The sequence below is a fragment of the Saccostrea cucullata genome, unplaced genomic scaffold, assembly GCF_032062105.1.
Source record: "Saccostrea cucullata isolate Sc308-1 unplaced genomic scaffold, CSIRO_AGI_Scuc_v1 ctg1728, whole genome shotgun sequence".
NCBI classification, from domain to species: domain Eukaryota; kingdom Metazoa; phylum Mollusca; class Bivalvia; order Ostreida; family Ostreidae; genus Saccostrea; species Saccostrea cuccullata.
Window position 1 is genome coordinate 26,421 of NW_026940371.1, and position 15,576 is coordinate 41,996.

Genomic DNA, 15,576 nt, shown 5'->3' on the forward strand with positions numbered 1-15,576 from the left:
AAAATGTAAGAGGAGTTCAGAGAAGACGGGGCTTTTAGCATAAAAAACATCCTTTTTCGACCCCCATTTGACCCCCCAGGGCAAAATCAAAATTCCGAAACCTTACTTCACATCTATATGACCCCACCAATCTCGCAAAAGATGATTAGGCTGCTGAGTAAAATGTAAGAGGAGTTCAGGGAAAACGGGGCTTTTTGTATAAAAAACGCTATTTTTCGACCCCCATTTGACCCCCCGGGGCAAAATCAAAATTCCGAAACCTTACTGCACATCTACCTAACACCACCAACCATCTCCCAAAAGATGATTAGGCTTCTGTGTAAAATGTAGAAGGAGTTCAGGGAAGACGGGGCTTTTTGCATAAAAAACATCATTTTTCGACCCCCATTTGACCTCCTGGGACAAAATCAAAATTCCGAAACCTTACTGCACATCTACATGACACCACCAATCATCCCCCAAAAGATGATTAGGCTGCTGAGTAAAATGTAAGAGGAGTTAAGGGAAGACGGGGCTTTTTGCATAAAAAACGTCATTTTTCGAGCCCCATTTGACCCCCCGGGGCAAAATCAAAATTCCGAAACCTTACTGCACATCTACATGACACCACCAATCATCCCCCAAAAGGTGATTAGGCTGCTGAGTAAAATGTAGAAGGAGTTCAGGGAAGACGGGGATTTTTGCACAAAAAACGTCATTTTTCGACCCCCATTTGACCCCCCCCCCCCCCCGGGCAAAATCAAAATTCCGAAACTTTACTGCACATCTACATGACACCACCAACCATCTCCCAAAAGATGATTAAGCTACTGTGTAAAATGTAGGAGGAGTTCAGGGAAGAAAAGTGTGACAGACGGACGGACGGACGGACGGACATGAGTAACAACAATATACCCGAACTTTCTTTAGAAAGTGCGGGTATAATAAGACAACTGTAGGAGTAGCTTTTAATATTTTTTTTTTTAGAATTTTCAATTTAAATTACTATGGTAACATCTATGAACATCAATCTTCAAAATCATCAAGAAATCTGTGAGCCAATGCTCACTAGTAATACCCCCGCTCTGCTGTAAATAAGCACTATCATGTTGATATACACAGGTTCAATTATAGGCAGATGCACAGAAAAAATATGAAGTTGACATCAGATTCATATCAAACTTAATTCCACCATATGGCATGCCTCAACAAAGAGTGTAATAAAATTTCAAGCATCTACGATGAATAGCTAATGCAAAAACTGTTACGAAAATTTGTTATGTATGAAACGGACAGACGCACAGACAAACCGGAAGTTGACATCGGATTTTATCAAAAATGTATCCCAACATATGGCATGCCTCAGAGAAGATTGTGTTAAAATTTCAAGCATCTACAATGAGTAGATGCTGAGAAAACTGCGACGAAAATTTGATATGTATGAAACGGACAGACGCACAGAAAAACAGGAAGTTGACATCGAATTTTATCAAAAATGTATCCCACCATATGGAATGCCTCAGAAAAGATTGCGTAAAAATTTCAAGCATCTACGATGAGTAGTTGCTGAGAAAACTGCGGCAAAAAATTGTTACGGACAGACACATGGACAGACAGACAGGCAGACACACACAAGGGTAAAACAGTATACCCCCCTCTCCTTCGAAGCGGGGGTATAAAATCACAAAACGGATTATTATGTACCTCAGTCTATTCTACTTGAATGCCAAATTATATGATAATCAGACTTAAATTGTATTTGGAGTACTTAGCATTTTGAAAGTATTTCATAGAAATTTCTATTTCTAGTAACCACAGCAATACCTTTCATAGAAATCAACTAGAACTGTCCAAACGGGACAAAATACCCCCCGCTGGGCTTTTCAGGAGTAAGTTTTTCCATAATAAAAATATGTATCAAACATGAATTATGAAATTTTTCTTCCAGAGACCACGAAGTTATACGAATGACCTTAGGTCAAGGTCATGACACACCCTTGGGTCATGGGCAATTTTTGTGTGAAATGAGAACCTTCCAAGTTAATCCATAAGAAAGATATAGACCAGACAGGAATTATGAAATTTTTCTACCAGTGACCTTGAACTTCCCCAAATAACTTGGGTTAAGGTCTTGACACACCCATGGGTAATCTTTGTGTGAAATGAGAACCTACCAAGTTTATCCATAAGAAAGATATGGACCGGACACGAATTATGAAATTTTTCTTCCAGTGACTTTGAAGTTCCCCAAATGACCTTGGGTCAAGGTCATGACACACCCTCGGGTCATGTGCAATCTTTGTGTGAAAAGAGAACCTACCTAGTTTATCCATAAGAAAGATATGGACCGGACACGAAATATGAAATTTTTCTTTCAGTGACCTTGAAGTTCCCCAAATGACCTTGGGTCAAGATCATGACACACCCGCAGGTCATGGGCAACCTTTGTGTGAAAAAGAACCTACCAAGTTTATCTGTAACAAAGATATAGACTGAACACGAATTATGAAATTTTTCTACCAGTGACCTTGAACTTCCCAAAATGAACTTGGGTCAAGGTCATGACACACTATTGTGTAATGGGCAATCTTTTTGTGTAATGAGAACCTACCAAGTTTATCCATAAGAAAGATATGGAGCGGACGCGAATTAAGACGTTTTTCTTCCAGTGACCTTGAAGTTCCCCAAAGGACCATGGGTCAAGGTCATGACACACCCTTCGGTCATGGGCAATCTTTGTGTGGAGTAGTAGATTCTAATGTCTCTCTGTAAAAAAGATATGGACCAGACACAATTGCACAGACAGACGGACAGCTAGACAGACAGTCGGACAGACGGACAAGGTGATTCCTATATACCCCCCAAACTTCGTTGTGGCCCTACCCTACCCCTAAGAACCAAGATTTAAAGAAATTAGAATTAACACACAATATCACAGGCTGCTTTCTCACAAGTTTATTTTTTTTCTGGCACAAAGGACCTTGTTATGATGATATTTTTAGTGACTTCTAATGACTTCTCCTTAGCTTTCCCTTGATTATCTCCCCTTGGAAGAAAGAATGGTCCTTCTATACACCCTATTACCGGCAATTAGGACTGCTAATGCAACTGTAACAACAGATAGCAAAGTTGTTTTTCGCTATGACAGAGAACTAATTGATATGTAATCATATTTTTGACTATTTATTGTATTCATTTAATTTCATTTGGTGTTTTCCAGTTTTGCTATCTCTTTAAACTATTTTTCTGTTTAACACAAAACCACGATTTCTTATAAATATATTAAGAACAGAGTAAAGTTAAATTTCAATACTAGTTCAAGAAAAAATGGTCAAATTAAGCTTACAGAATTAAAACTGGGGATGTCTTTGAAATTTTAAAATTTCGTGAAGCGAAATATACTTTGTACCAATTTGGTTAATTTTGGCCCATGCAGTGGTACTTAAGAAGTAAACAAGAGATGTTTGTAAAATACTTATGCCCCCCTCCCCCACAAATTGGAATTTTTCTAAGTCCAAAAGGGCATAACTCTGTCAAAAATGGTGTGATCATACCCAAAACTTAACTTGACCTAGATATTCCTCTGACTAATTTGTATACTAAATTCCATTTCAATATGTGCAACCTCTCAAAAGAAAATGAACGGAAACTGCAAATAATTGGAATTTTTCTAAGTCCAAGGGGCATAACTCTGTCAATCATGGTGCGATCGTACCCAAACAGAACTTGACCTAGAAATTCATCTGATAATGACTGATATACCTGTATACCAAATTTCATTTCAGTATGTGCAACGGTTATGAAGAAAATGAACGGAAACTAAATGGACCGACAGACCGACTGATAGACAGCAGCAAAGCAATATGCCCTCCCTTCTTCGAAGGGGGGGGGCATAAAAATAAGAAATATTTAAAGAGGAACAACGGATACAGAGACGGATGAATAGCCATAGGACAACGGATGATCCATAAAGCTCACTTGAGTTTGCAGCTCAGGTAAGCCACCAATATCAAAGACAAGCATTATTATCCACATTTTGCCAATAGTCATCAAGAAAAATAGACACCAATTCATTTTGTAAAGACTGTAACCAATCGTATGACCTAATAGGCCAGAAATCTTTTTGTTTGTGTATTTCTGAAATGTGGCAGTACTTGTACATTCTCATGATAGGTTGGAGATATCTTCATTCTTTTTATAATTTACATTTGTTTAAGACAGAATACTTACATTTGTAGATTTTGTTTCCGTGTGTGTGACAACAAGAAACAGTGGTGCCTTTTTGCCTCCAAATGTCTTGATTGAGGTAATCCAAAACTTCAAGTAGTCTATAAGAAACAAGAGTATGTAAGTCTAAAGGAACAAATAAAGCATAATAATAAAACTAGAATCCTCTAATCAGTCTGTAACTTTACTGGTTAGTACTTATGACAAAGGAAAACGAAAGTAGCACTTTGATTTAAATTTTTGCAGTAGCAAAAATAGAATGTATACGTTTAGGTATAAAATCTGCACATGTGCCATGTTATATTGAAATCAGATCAAAAGGAGGAGTAGCATTTTGAAAATATTTCACAGAAATTTCTATTTTTAGTAACCATTGCCACACTGTTCATCAAGATCAGAATTCCATATAAAGAATTATGTATCTTGTGTAGTCTACTTGTGTGCCGAGTTATACTGTAATCAACCAAAATCTCAGGGAGAGGTAGTCTTTTGATTTTTTTCAACGGACAGACAGCTTACTAGACAGATGGACAGATGACGGATACCTTACTTTTGCATGATCACTTCTGGTCTCTGATCAGTAAAGCTAAAGACAAACACGTATGTCTGATAAGGGTAAGATCTACAGTCTTTTACTTACTTGTTACAACCATGAAACAATGTTGTATTAGAACTTAAAGTAATATTTTTTTTAGTTTTACACTACTCTAACAGAATTAAACGAAATAATCATTATTATTTCCTAAGCATAAACTTATTCAAAAGAATTAATATGGACTGTAGGAAATGCGGATTTTAAATCGTTAAGATATTTTTATGTATCTTCCTTCAGTATCTACAGCTTTCTCTACATCTGATTTGGAGAAAAAATATATCATGATGTAGTGTACTTTTGTACAGTAAGCAGTGTATTTGGAGAAGTTTAGTCAGTTTCAATGGTAACACCCTCTATTAAGATTGAAGATTTAAATGTAGCGCTCTAACGCCAATTTTTGGAAATGGATCCGGGTCCGTCAAAATCGGGAAAAATAGAGACATTTTGGAAATTTTTTAAATAACCATCATTCTTTATAAACATGATATACTGGTTTTCTGACCTTTGTTATCAACTAAATTTTTGCTTTGCAATACAGAGGAATGTGAAAAAAAACATAATTATTACATATCCAGCTATATTTTCTGTAAATTTTGGGAGAAATGACTTTTGGGAAAATAAACACATTTATTTGGGATAAAGGTACTTTTTTGATCATAGATTGTTGCCTATAAACGGCACCTTATAATAGATAATCAAGAGCCCTGTAATTGATGCTACTGATTTCTCTGAAATTGTCATAGAGAAGAAGTGATAGGGCCTAAGGTTTGTATAGAGTTCTATTGAAAATAATTAGTTGTCTTTTTCTTGTCCCCGCATTGATAAAACGCCATGTTTGATCTAAGTCACCATGGTCACGTACATGTTTGACAAATATGCTTGCACGCAATATAAATAATCTAGGTTAGTAGAGCGTTTGTTCAGAAATAGAAAGTACATCAAAAATAAAAAGGAAAACTGATTACGTTCTGGGGAAAAAAACATTCTCTGTTTGGGCCGTTTTACAAAAGAACCTACGACTAAGACCAAAAACTGTAGATGATTGAAAAATTTTGCAAAATTAATGGTTCTATTCAAAATTGCCAATGTTAAAGATATTTTAATTCATTCCTTTGAATAAAGATGAACAGAATTAATCTTCGTCTAAGTTCTTTTTTTTTAATATTTAAATTCCCAGAGCAAATTTTATCTCCTTTTATAAATGTTGAAAATATTTTAATTCATTCCTTTCAAAAAAGATGAAAACCATTTTTAATATATTGAAAATTATAAACAGAATTAATCTTCGTCTAAGTTTCTTTTTTAATATTTAATCTCCAACAACAAATTTTATCTCCTTTTGCTTTTGGGCGAGTGGTTATCCACAACCCTGCCTATGATGCATCAACTAATAAAATTTGATGAGCATAGACCTGACATTGTTCAAAATATGCCTCTAAATCATTTTCAAAAAGAATGGCCACAATATTTATACAGTAAGTCATCTTGACCTACTTTTTTGAATCAACGTGATATGACTGACAAATAGTCCTTATAGCAAGCAAAATATCATCATTTTAATAAAATTAATGTAATTCCTGGTCAACTTTGAAGAGACCTAGAGACCATGCTGTTTGCATTAGAGTAATTCCCCGACGTGTAAATTTTTATCTACAACATTGATTCTTGACAAGAGATTTTTTTGGCAACCAATACTTTGTTTCATTTTTTCTAATCATCTCCCCTTGTCTAAGGGTCATGACACAGTGTTTTTAATAGATGGGAGCTGTAAGGCCAAGGATTCATCGTGACAAAGGAAGATTGCATTTAACGCTGTGTTTTGGGTATTTTTCGATCGCTTCTGTTGCTTTTAAATGTTAACTTAATTTCACTTTTAAGTATTTTCTACAGAAGTATGCCCATTTGACACCTAATTAAAATGTTAAAAATATTTTTAAACTGTAATACAATACTTAATTTCATGTTTTTTTTTGTCCTAAAGGTTTTCCGAATACAGAGAATTTACACTTATCTGCCCTTGATTAAACATTATGCATGTATACGAAAAGGAGCTAATATCGTAAAAATGGATCTAAAATTAGACTGGATGAATAACAATGACATGAATTAAAAAATATGAGATCTTTATTTTCCATTTTGCTATTCATTCTGTATGGCAGAAGTACATTATTTACCAAGGTTTAAAACGTTTGAGCTAATCCATGTAAGTAAAGAATATTTTAAATCGCTGGCTGACTATTCAACATGTTCGAACACAGTGTCTTAGTTATCACAAAACATGCTATCAAAAAGTCATGTGACGACATTTAGTATTCACAAAATTACCTGAGAAAATATCACGTGGTGAATTATAATATTCAACGTGTCACAGCCCTTGGTTACAACAGAGAGAGCTAGTGTAAGAAGAAGTAGTTTTTTCTCTTTTTAACCATGAGCGCATGTTTGTCTATTCATCTCATTTAAACACACCATTACTTATGCAAATATACAACTACTGTTAAAAGGAGAACAATAGACAAACATGTGCTGACTATGTATAAAGTCAGTAAAGAAAGTTGGCGTCCTCAATATCATAGGGAGATAGAAGAAATGGTGTTGACCCCAACCTCAGAAAACAGATTCGTACATTGTAAATACATATTTTTCTTCATTGTAATTAAGTAAGTTGTAGGTTAGATGTTGATCATTTCTGCTATTCAAAGAAAAATGTCTGTTTTAAAATTTTATTTTGACGCAAATTTTGCATATCCCTAAGTGCAGCCATCCTTTGACAATAATTGACCAAGGGGATCTTGAGTTATGGCCCGTATTCTAACAAGTTTATGCACCCTTCACAACGCATGCTGCACACCAAACGAATGGCAATAGATAGCATTAGCTCTTTTGAGTCTTTGGCTCAGAAGAGCTAAAAATCTAACATTTTACAAGTGCCTTACCTTTGTATGTCCACACGGAGAAGATTGACCCTTCTTGGTTATCTTTCTCTTGATCGACAACATCATCAAACTTCTTAGTCATGTCCAACACAAGGATAAAGAAGGCCTTTGGTGTTACGTAAATTTGGTGACAGGCATAATACGCCAATTGTCCAGCAAAATCCAGCATGCTTACTGTTGGTAACTTCTCTTTTTCAGACAAGATTTTCTGAAAAATTTCATCCTTCACCATAGTTGTAGCTTCATGGGAGATAAGACTGGCCATTACCTCAACTGAGTTCTCTTCTTCTGTGTCCTCCGTTGGTGAACTCGACATTTCCACATTCTCTTCTTTCTTTTCCTCTCGGCTATTATCTTCTTCAGTGTTTTTATCAGTACTTCCTAGCTCCAAATTTTCTTTTGCATCAGAGCTGGCAACAGTACTACTGCTTGGGTCTGGTTTCAAATCTGCAGCATTTATTCTGATAAATGACTTGAATGGTGAGTCATCATCAGCCACTGAAAAACAGGAATGTTGTTATTAAGTTCTGTTATCATTTAGCACATCATACAGTAATTATTTAGGCAAAAAAATTATAACTAAACTTGGTTCTCAGTCCTGTTTTCTTAAGAATATTAACACTTTACAACTTACAAAATTGTTATGCAAAATAAGCTGAATCCTCACGTCATAGAAATATTACGTTACCATTTCCCCGCAAGCACTTTCTAGCAGGGTACAAATTTCTTTAAAGTTTAGCGTAAATAATGTCATGATCTAATATTTTAACTAGAAAATATTTTTTCTTATTTTATGAGATTAAGCAAGTATGGAATAGTTGGAATTTGGCAATAAATTGAAGATTTAATGAACTGTTTAAAGTGCGTGAAAATGCGTGATTGCGGGGAAATGGTAAATGGTAAGTGCGCGATTTTTCGTCAGAAATAGGAAATGGTATATGCGTTAAAATGCGTGACTGCGGGGAAGGGGGTTAAATGCATGAAGAACATTTTTTTTCTTTTTATCTCATGAAAAACAGATGTGGGATTTTTTTTAAAAGGTATAATTTCAAAACTAAATTTTAAGTCCACAGTGCTTTAGCATCGAGTGTAGATATCAAAATAATTTATTTCCTGCTTCTTTCTCTTTTCTATTGTATCTTCTACGTCTACATCCCGATAATTCGTATAATTTATTGATTATATCTCATGAAAAACAAACTCGAGCATTTTTTTCACAACAAAGTACTTATACCTGTACACAGACAATATTTTAGCCTTTGTTACTTAACTTCTGTTTTAAAAAAATCTTTAAAAATATCTGATTTTCCTTTATTCTTTAAATATATAAAGAGGACCCTCATTTATCCAGACGCTTTGGTTCCCAGTCCATTTGTCCAGATAAGTGAAGCATCCGGATATCTGAATCACCAGTTAAACAAGACAAAATAGCATTTAAAAATTTCGTTCCGATGAAAAATCGTCCGGATACTGAAGCATCCGGATATCTGGCGTCCGGATATCTGACGGTCCACTGTATATGCATATTTGAATTATCTTCATAATTAGATATAACAGATAACTTTTTTTTTTCAAAGGTGACTTCACAACAGATCTTAACTTCCTGTCAGGAACTTCTGTTTGTCAGTAAGGTTTTTGATCTATGTTTTCCATGTAAGGATTGTTTTAATAAACTATTAAATCAATCTTATTATTTATTTTTATATATTATCTACGTAATGACGTATTTTTATTGTTTAAGATAATATGTGCCTGTTTTGGATTAAGCGGCTTTAATTTCGTGTGTGGTGCTTCTCGCAAAATTACGCGATAATTAATTTCATTTAGGAATCTACAGTATTTATTATATGATGATTGAATATTTTCCAGCTCCCTGGTTGGCTGCTCTAGACTGAACATAAGAAGAGCTAAAAATATGTCCATAGGACATGAATGCCCCACCCAGGCTTCATTAGTAAGGCAACATACATGTAACGTGTATTCAGCGTATAAATTTTGATGAAGATATCTTGAATATTTTCTTTAAAACTGGGTTTCATACAAAAACTCAAAAAGGTATTTCTATTTGAAAAGTGTCTTTTTAATTTGTCCTTTAAATATGTCTCAGATTTTTGTCTACCTTCTAAAACTCCATCTCTAACAATGAAGACATGTTGATGGACTTCAAGTCCCCTGGTGGACTCTGTAACTTCACTGGCATCTTGGCGTTTCCATCTTAATCGTTTCAGCAGTGTTGTTAGTCCCCTGGACGACTTTGTAGCTTTGCTGACAGTTTGACTTTGCCCTCTTAATCTCTTTAGTAGCGTCGTTTTTCCAGCCTCAGCACATCCAACAAGTATTCCTCTGGCATGGGAAACAGTTGTCTTCTCCTTTCTCAGAAACTTCTTCAACTCATCCACTTTATTTATATCATCATTGCTTGGATCTGTAACAAAAACAGTCATGTTTTCAGAATAGACATGAAAACCCATGCATGAAGCATTAGAATTTGAATTTTTTTTTTAAATGCACTTTACAGGTGTTCCAGGGAAAAAATATGTTACTCTAGATCTTTTATTTTTATGTCTTATCTTTCTAATTCAGTCCCAGAATAATATCTGATATTTTTGCTTTGGTCATATGATTTATGTCATGAGCTAAGAACAAGGATTGAAATTACACTTTTTATGTAAAAAAAAACATAGGTAATCAAAGATTACGAAGCTCACCTCGACGAATGTTATCAGTTTAAGTAATGCAAATCTCACATCATATTTTCTTAATATTAAGTATTCATCCCAACAACAGATTCAGTATCCGAAGCAAGTCTGATAGTGTCCATTCTTAGATGCATCATCCATGCAAGTTTGGTCCAAATAGAGCTTATAGTTACTTGGGAATAAAAATGTAGGTCAGATCCAGCATCCGAAGCATGTCTGGTAGTGTCCATCCCTAGATACATCATCCATGCAAGTTTGGTTTAACTAGGGCTTATAGTTACTTGGGAATGAAAATGTAGGTCAGATCCAGCATCCTAAGCAAGTCTGGTAGTGTCCATCCCTAGATACATCATCCATGCAAGTTTGGTCCAAATAGAGCTTATAGTTACTTGGGAATGAAAATGTAGGTCAGATCCAGCATTCAAAGCAAGTCTGGTAGTGTCCATCCCTAGATACATCATCCATGCAAGTTTGGTTTAGCTAGGGCTTATAGTTACTTGGGAATGAAAATGTAGGTCAGATCCAGCATCCGAAGCAAGTCTGATAGTGTCCATCCTTAGATGCATCATCCATGCAAGTTTGGTCCAAATAGAGCTTATAGTTACTTGGGAATAAAAATGTAGGTCAGATCCAGCATCCGAAGCAAGTCTGGTAGTGTCCATCCCTAGATACATCATCCATGCAAGTTTGGTTTAGCTAGGGCTTATAGTTACTTGGGAATGAAAATGTAGGTCAGATCCAGCATCCGAAGCAAGTCTGATAGTGTCCATCCATAGATGCATCATCCATGCAAGTTTGGTCCAAATAGAGCTTATAGTTCCTGTGGAATGGACCTGCTCCAAAAACTTTAACCTGGTCACTCATCTGGAAAATGTAGGTCAGATCCAGCATCCGAAGCAAGTCTGGTAGTGTCCTTTCCTAGATGCATCATCCATGCAAGTTTGGTCCAGGTAGGGCTTATAGTTCCTTAGGAATAGACCTGCTCCAAAAACTTTAACCTGGTCACTCATCTGGAAAATATAGGTCAGATCCAGCATCCGAAGCAAGTCTGGCAGTGTACATCCCTAGATGCATCATCCATTCAAGTTTGGTCCAGGTAGGGCTTATAATTCCTTGGGACTGAACCTGCTTCAAAAACTTTAAATTGCTCCAAAAACTTTAACCTGGTCACTCATCTAGAAAATGTAGGTCAGATCCAGCATCCGAAGCAAGTCTGGTAGTGTACATCCCTAGATGCATCATCCATGCAAGTTTGGTTCAGGCAGGGCTTATAGTTACTTGGGAATGGACTTGCTCCTAAAACTTTAACCTGCTCCAAAAACTTTAACCTGGTCACTCATCTAGAAAATGTAGGTCAGATCCAGCATCCGAAGCAAGTCTGGTAGTGTACATCCCTAGATGCATCATCCATGCAAGTTTGGTTCAGGTAGGGCTTATAGTTACTTGGGAATGGACTTGCTCCTAAAACTTTAACCTGCTCCAAAAACTTTAACCTGGTCACTCATCTAGAAAATGTAGGTCAGATCCAGCATCCGAAGCAAGTCTGGTAGTGTACATCCCTAGATGCATCATCCATGCAGGTTTGGTTCAGGTTGGGCTTATAGTTACTTGGGAATGGACTTGCTCCTAAAACTTTAACCAGGGACGCCGACGCTAACGCCGACGCCGACGCCGACACCGACGCAGACGCTGGGGGTATAGCATAAGCTCATCTCGACTTCGTCGAGGTGAGCTAAAAATTAATTCCTCTGTTTAAAGTTTACAAACATAGATAATACAATTTTTTAACAGAAAATTGTTATGTCTTTTACTCATGAAACAAGAGGTCCATGGGCGACATGAGTCACCTGAGTAACTTCGGAGATGCCTTTTTTGTTAGTCCATTATTTATACACTGAATTGACGACGGATTTTTTCCGTTATTTGAATTATTTCCTGATCATGACAACGAGCACACAGCGGGTGTGACCGGTCAGCAGGGGATGCTCACTCCTCCATGGCACATGATCCCACCTCTGATGGTTCGGAGGTCCGTGTTTGCTCTGCTCTTATTTTGTATATTGTTTAATGGACGTTGAGATTGAATACTGTTCGTTATTTCCATATCCTTCCTTCAACCAACCCCCCCCCCTTGTAATACATAGTGAGGCCATATCCTCCCCCTCCCCGGGGTCAGGATTTTAAAAATTTAGAATCAACACTACCCAGAATGCTTCCACATAAATTTCAGCTTTACTGGCTCAGTGGTTCTTGGAAAGAAAATTTCTAAATTTTTTTCTATATATTTCTATGTTAAACGTGGATTCCCTATTGTGTCAATGTGGCAACACCCGCCCTACCCCCCGGGGGTCATGATTTCGCCAATTTAGAATCAACACTACCCCCATGTTGCTTCAACTCAAGTTTCAGCTTTTATGGCCTGTTGATTCTTGATAAAATGATTTTTAGAGAATTTTTCGTATGCATTTCTATGTAAAACTAGGATCCCCTACTGTGACCCCGCCCTTAGTATCCCCAGGGGTCATGATTTTAATAGGTTAGAATTTTTCTTTCCTAAGGATACTTCCAGGTAAGTTTCATTTTTTCTTTGCCATTGGTTCTTGAGAAGATTTCTAAAGATTTTCCCTACATATTTCAGTGTTAAACTTGGATTCCCTATTGTGGTTCCGCCCTACCCCCCCCCACCCCCCCAGCCCCCCCGGGGTCATGGTTTTAACAATTTAGAATCTACACTTCGCCAGGATGCTTCTACATAAGTGTCAGGTTTTCTGCCCAGTGTTTCTTGAGAAGAAGATTTTTAAAGATGTTTCCTATATATTTATATATAAAACTTAGATTCCCTATTGTGCCCCCATCCTACCCCTGGGGGTCATGATTTTAATAATTTAGAATCTACACTACCCCAGGAAGCAGCCACATAAGTTTCAACTTTTCTGGCCAAGTGGTTCTTAAGAGGAATATTTTTTAATGACCCCACCCTATTTTCATCTTTTCTTGATTATCTCCCATTGTAAGGGGACTTGGCCCTTCATTTTGACAATCTGAATTCCCCATCACTCAGGGATGCTTTGTATCAAGCTTTGTTAATATTGACCCAGTGGTTCTTAAGAAAAAGTTGAAAATTTGAAAAGTTTACAGTCGGACGGACAGCTAGAGAGATGGACGCCGGACAAAATGTGATCAGAAAAGCTCACTTCGGCTCAGGTGAGCTATTCTGCTAATAAACCAGAAGTCTCTGTCAAGACTGAAGCTCTACTGGTTTGTACTTATAGCAAGGAAGAGAAAAGTACTTAAGCAGTTGGGAATTGAATCTTAACAACAGCAATAAATAGAATAATGATCCTTGATAAAATCTCTTTATGTTCTTAGTGTAGTCTACTTGTGTGCCAAGTTATATCGAAATCAGACTTAAACTGTAGGAGGATTAGCATTTTGAAACAATTTTAAAGACATTTCTATTTTTAGTAACCACGGCAACACCATTCATCGATATCAAAAACAGATACACAGAATTATGGATCTTACTGTAGTCTACTTGTGTGCCAAGTTATATTGGAATCAGACCAAAACTGTAGGAGGAGTGGCATTTTGAAACAATTTTACAGAAATTTCTATTTTTAGTAACCACGGCAACACCGTTCATTGAAATTAAAAACAGATATACAGAATTATGTATCTTAGTGTGATCTACTTGTGTGCCAAGTTATATTGAAATCAGACTAAAACTGTACGAGGAGTAGCATTTTGAAAAAAATTCACAGAAATTTCTATTTTTAGTAACCATGGCAACATCCTTCATTGAAATCAAACCCTATGTATAGAATTATGTATCTTAGTGCAGTCTACTTGTGTGCCAAGTTATATTGAAATCAGACCAAAACTTTAGGAGTAGCATTTTGAAACAATTTTACAGAAATTTCTATTTTTAGTAACCATAGCAACAATGTTCACTGAAATCAAAAACCGATATATAGAATTATGTATCTTTGTGTAGTCTACTTGTGTGCCAAGTTATATTGAAATCAGACCAAAACTGTAGGAATAGTAGCATTTTAAAGGAATTACAGAGAAATTTCTACTTTTAGTAACCACGGCAACACCTTTTATCGAAATCAAAAAACAATAAACAGAATTATGTATCTTAGTGTAGTCTACTTGTGTGCCAAGTTATATTGAAATTAGAACAAAACTGTAGGAATAGTAGCATTTTGAAAAATTGTTTACAGACAGACAGACAGACGGACAGACGCTGGATGCATTTCTATCGCATAAGCTCTTCTGGTCTCTGACCAGTAGAGCTAAAAACTAACTGCGTCATCTTATCAACCTTAAGAAGTTTTATCAAGAGGCCCAGGGGCCACATCACATCACATTTGCTTGTTTTCTTTCATTTTTGTTCCTGAGAATTATTCACTTTTTAACATAATGCATTGTGTAAATACAAAACAAAAAGGGTTTTTTCACTAAAACAGTACTTAAAAGAAAAAGATTAAATAGCATGATAAAGTGAGACACTGTGTGACACCTCCTTCCCACCAAAACCTACCCCCCAAAAAATTGTGTGTGTGTGTGAGGAAGGGAGAGGGTGAGGGAGTGTGTGTGTGTGTGGTGAAGTTGGGGTGGGAGGGTGGGGGGTTTACACTGATGTGACTCTATAATTCTGGCATTGGTTTCATTTAAACCATAAAATCTCCATGTAATATACATGAAAATGTCACCCCAGTACACAGTGTAGATTTACTGAACACCTGCTACAGAAATACACATCATTCCTAGACAGAGCTGTGTTAATATCAATGGTGTCTATATCTAACTGTCAGTACTGTACAAAATGTTTGTAGTCAATGTGATTAAACTTTGTTTTAACACATTGAATGACGTATTCAAAGTATATATTATCTAATGATAAGGTCTATGACATTACACCCCCCCCCCCCCCTCCAACACTCATGAACCCCAATTGTACAATTATTTTGTAGTGATCTATGAATTTAACCTACAAACCATTTAGCAGAGGAATATAAAAATATCATGTCAACCCAAATAGAAGACAGAATCAATGAGAGTTATTTAACCGTGTTAACAAATCATTAGACAAACTGTACAAATTCAGGTGTAGTTTGTCAAAGACAACAAAGAC

The 15,576-nt window shown here is 36.3% G+C and overlaps 1 protein-coding gene across 27 annotated transcripts in view; it reads right to left on the reverse strand.

The window, feature by feature from the left end:
- Window positions 1–15,576, reverse strand: part of LOC134255284 (uncharacterized) — a 60,679-nt gene that overhangs the window by 11,123 nt on the left and 33,980 nt on the right. For all 27 annotated transcript variants that reach the window (XM_062737814.1, XM_062737819.1, XM_062737810.1 and 24 more), the window contains 3 exons: window positions 9,857–10,162; window positions 7,738–8,235; window positions 4,210–4,307 (listed from right to left, as the gene is read on the reverse strand). In XM_062737814.1, coding sequence (XP_062593798.1) covers window positions 4,210–4,307; window positions 7,738–8,235; window positions 9,857–10,162 — 902 coding nt within the window. The remainder of the gene's footprint in view (window positions 1–4,209; window positions 4,308–7,737; window positions 8,236–9,856; window positions 10,163–15,576) is intronic.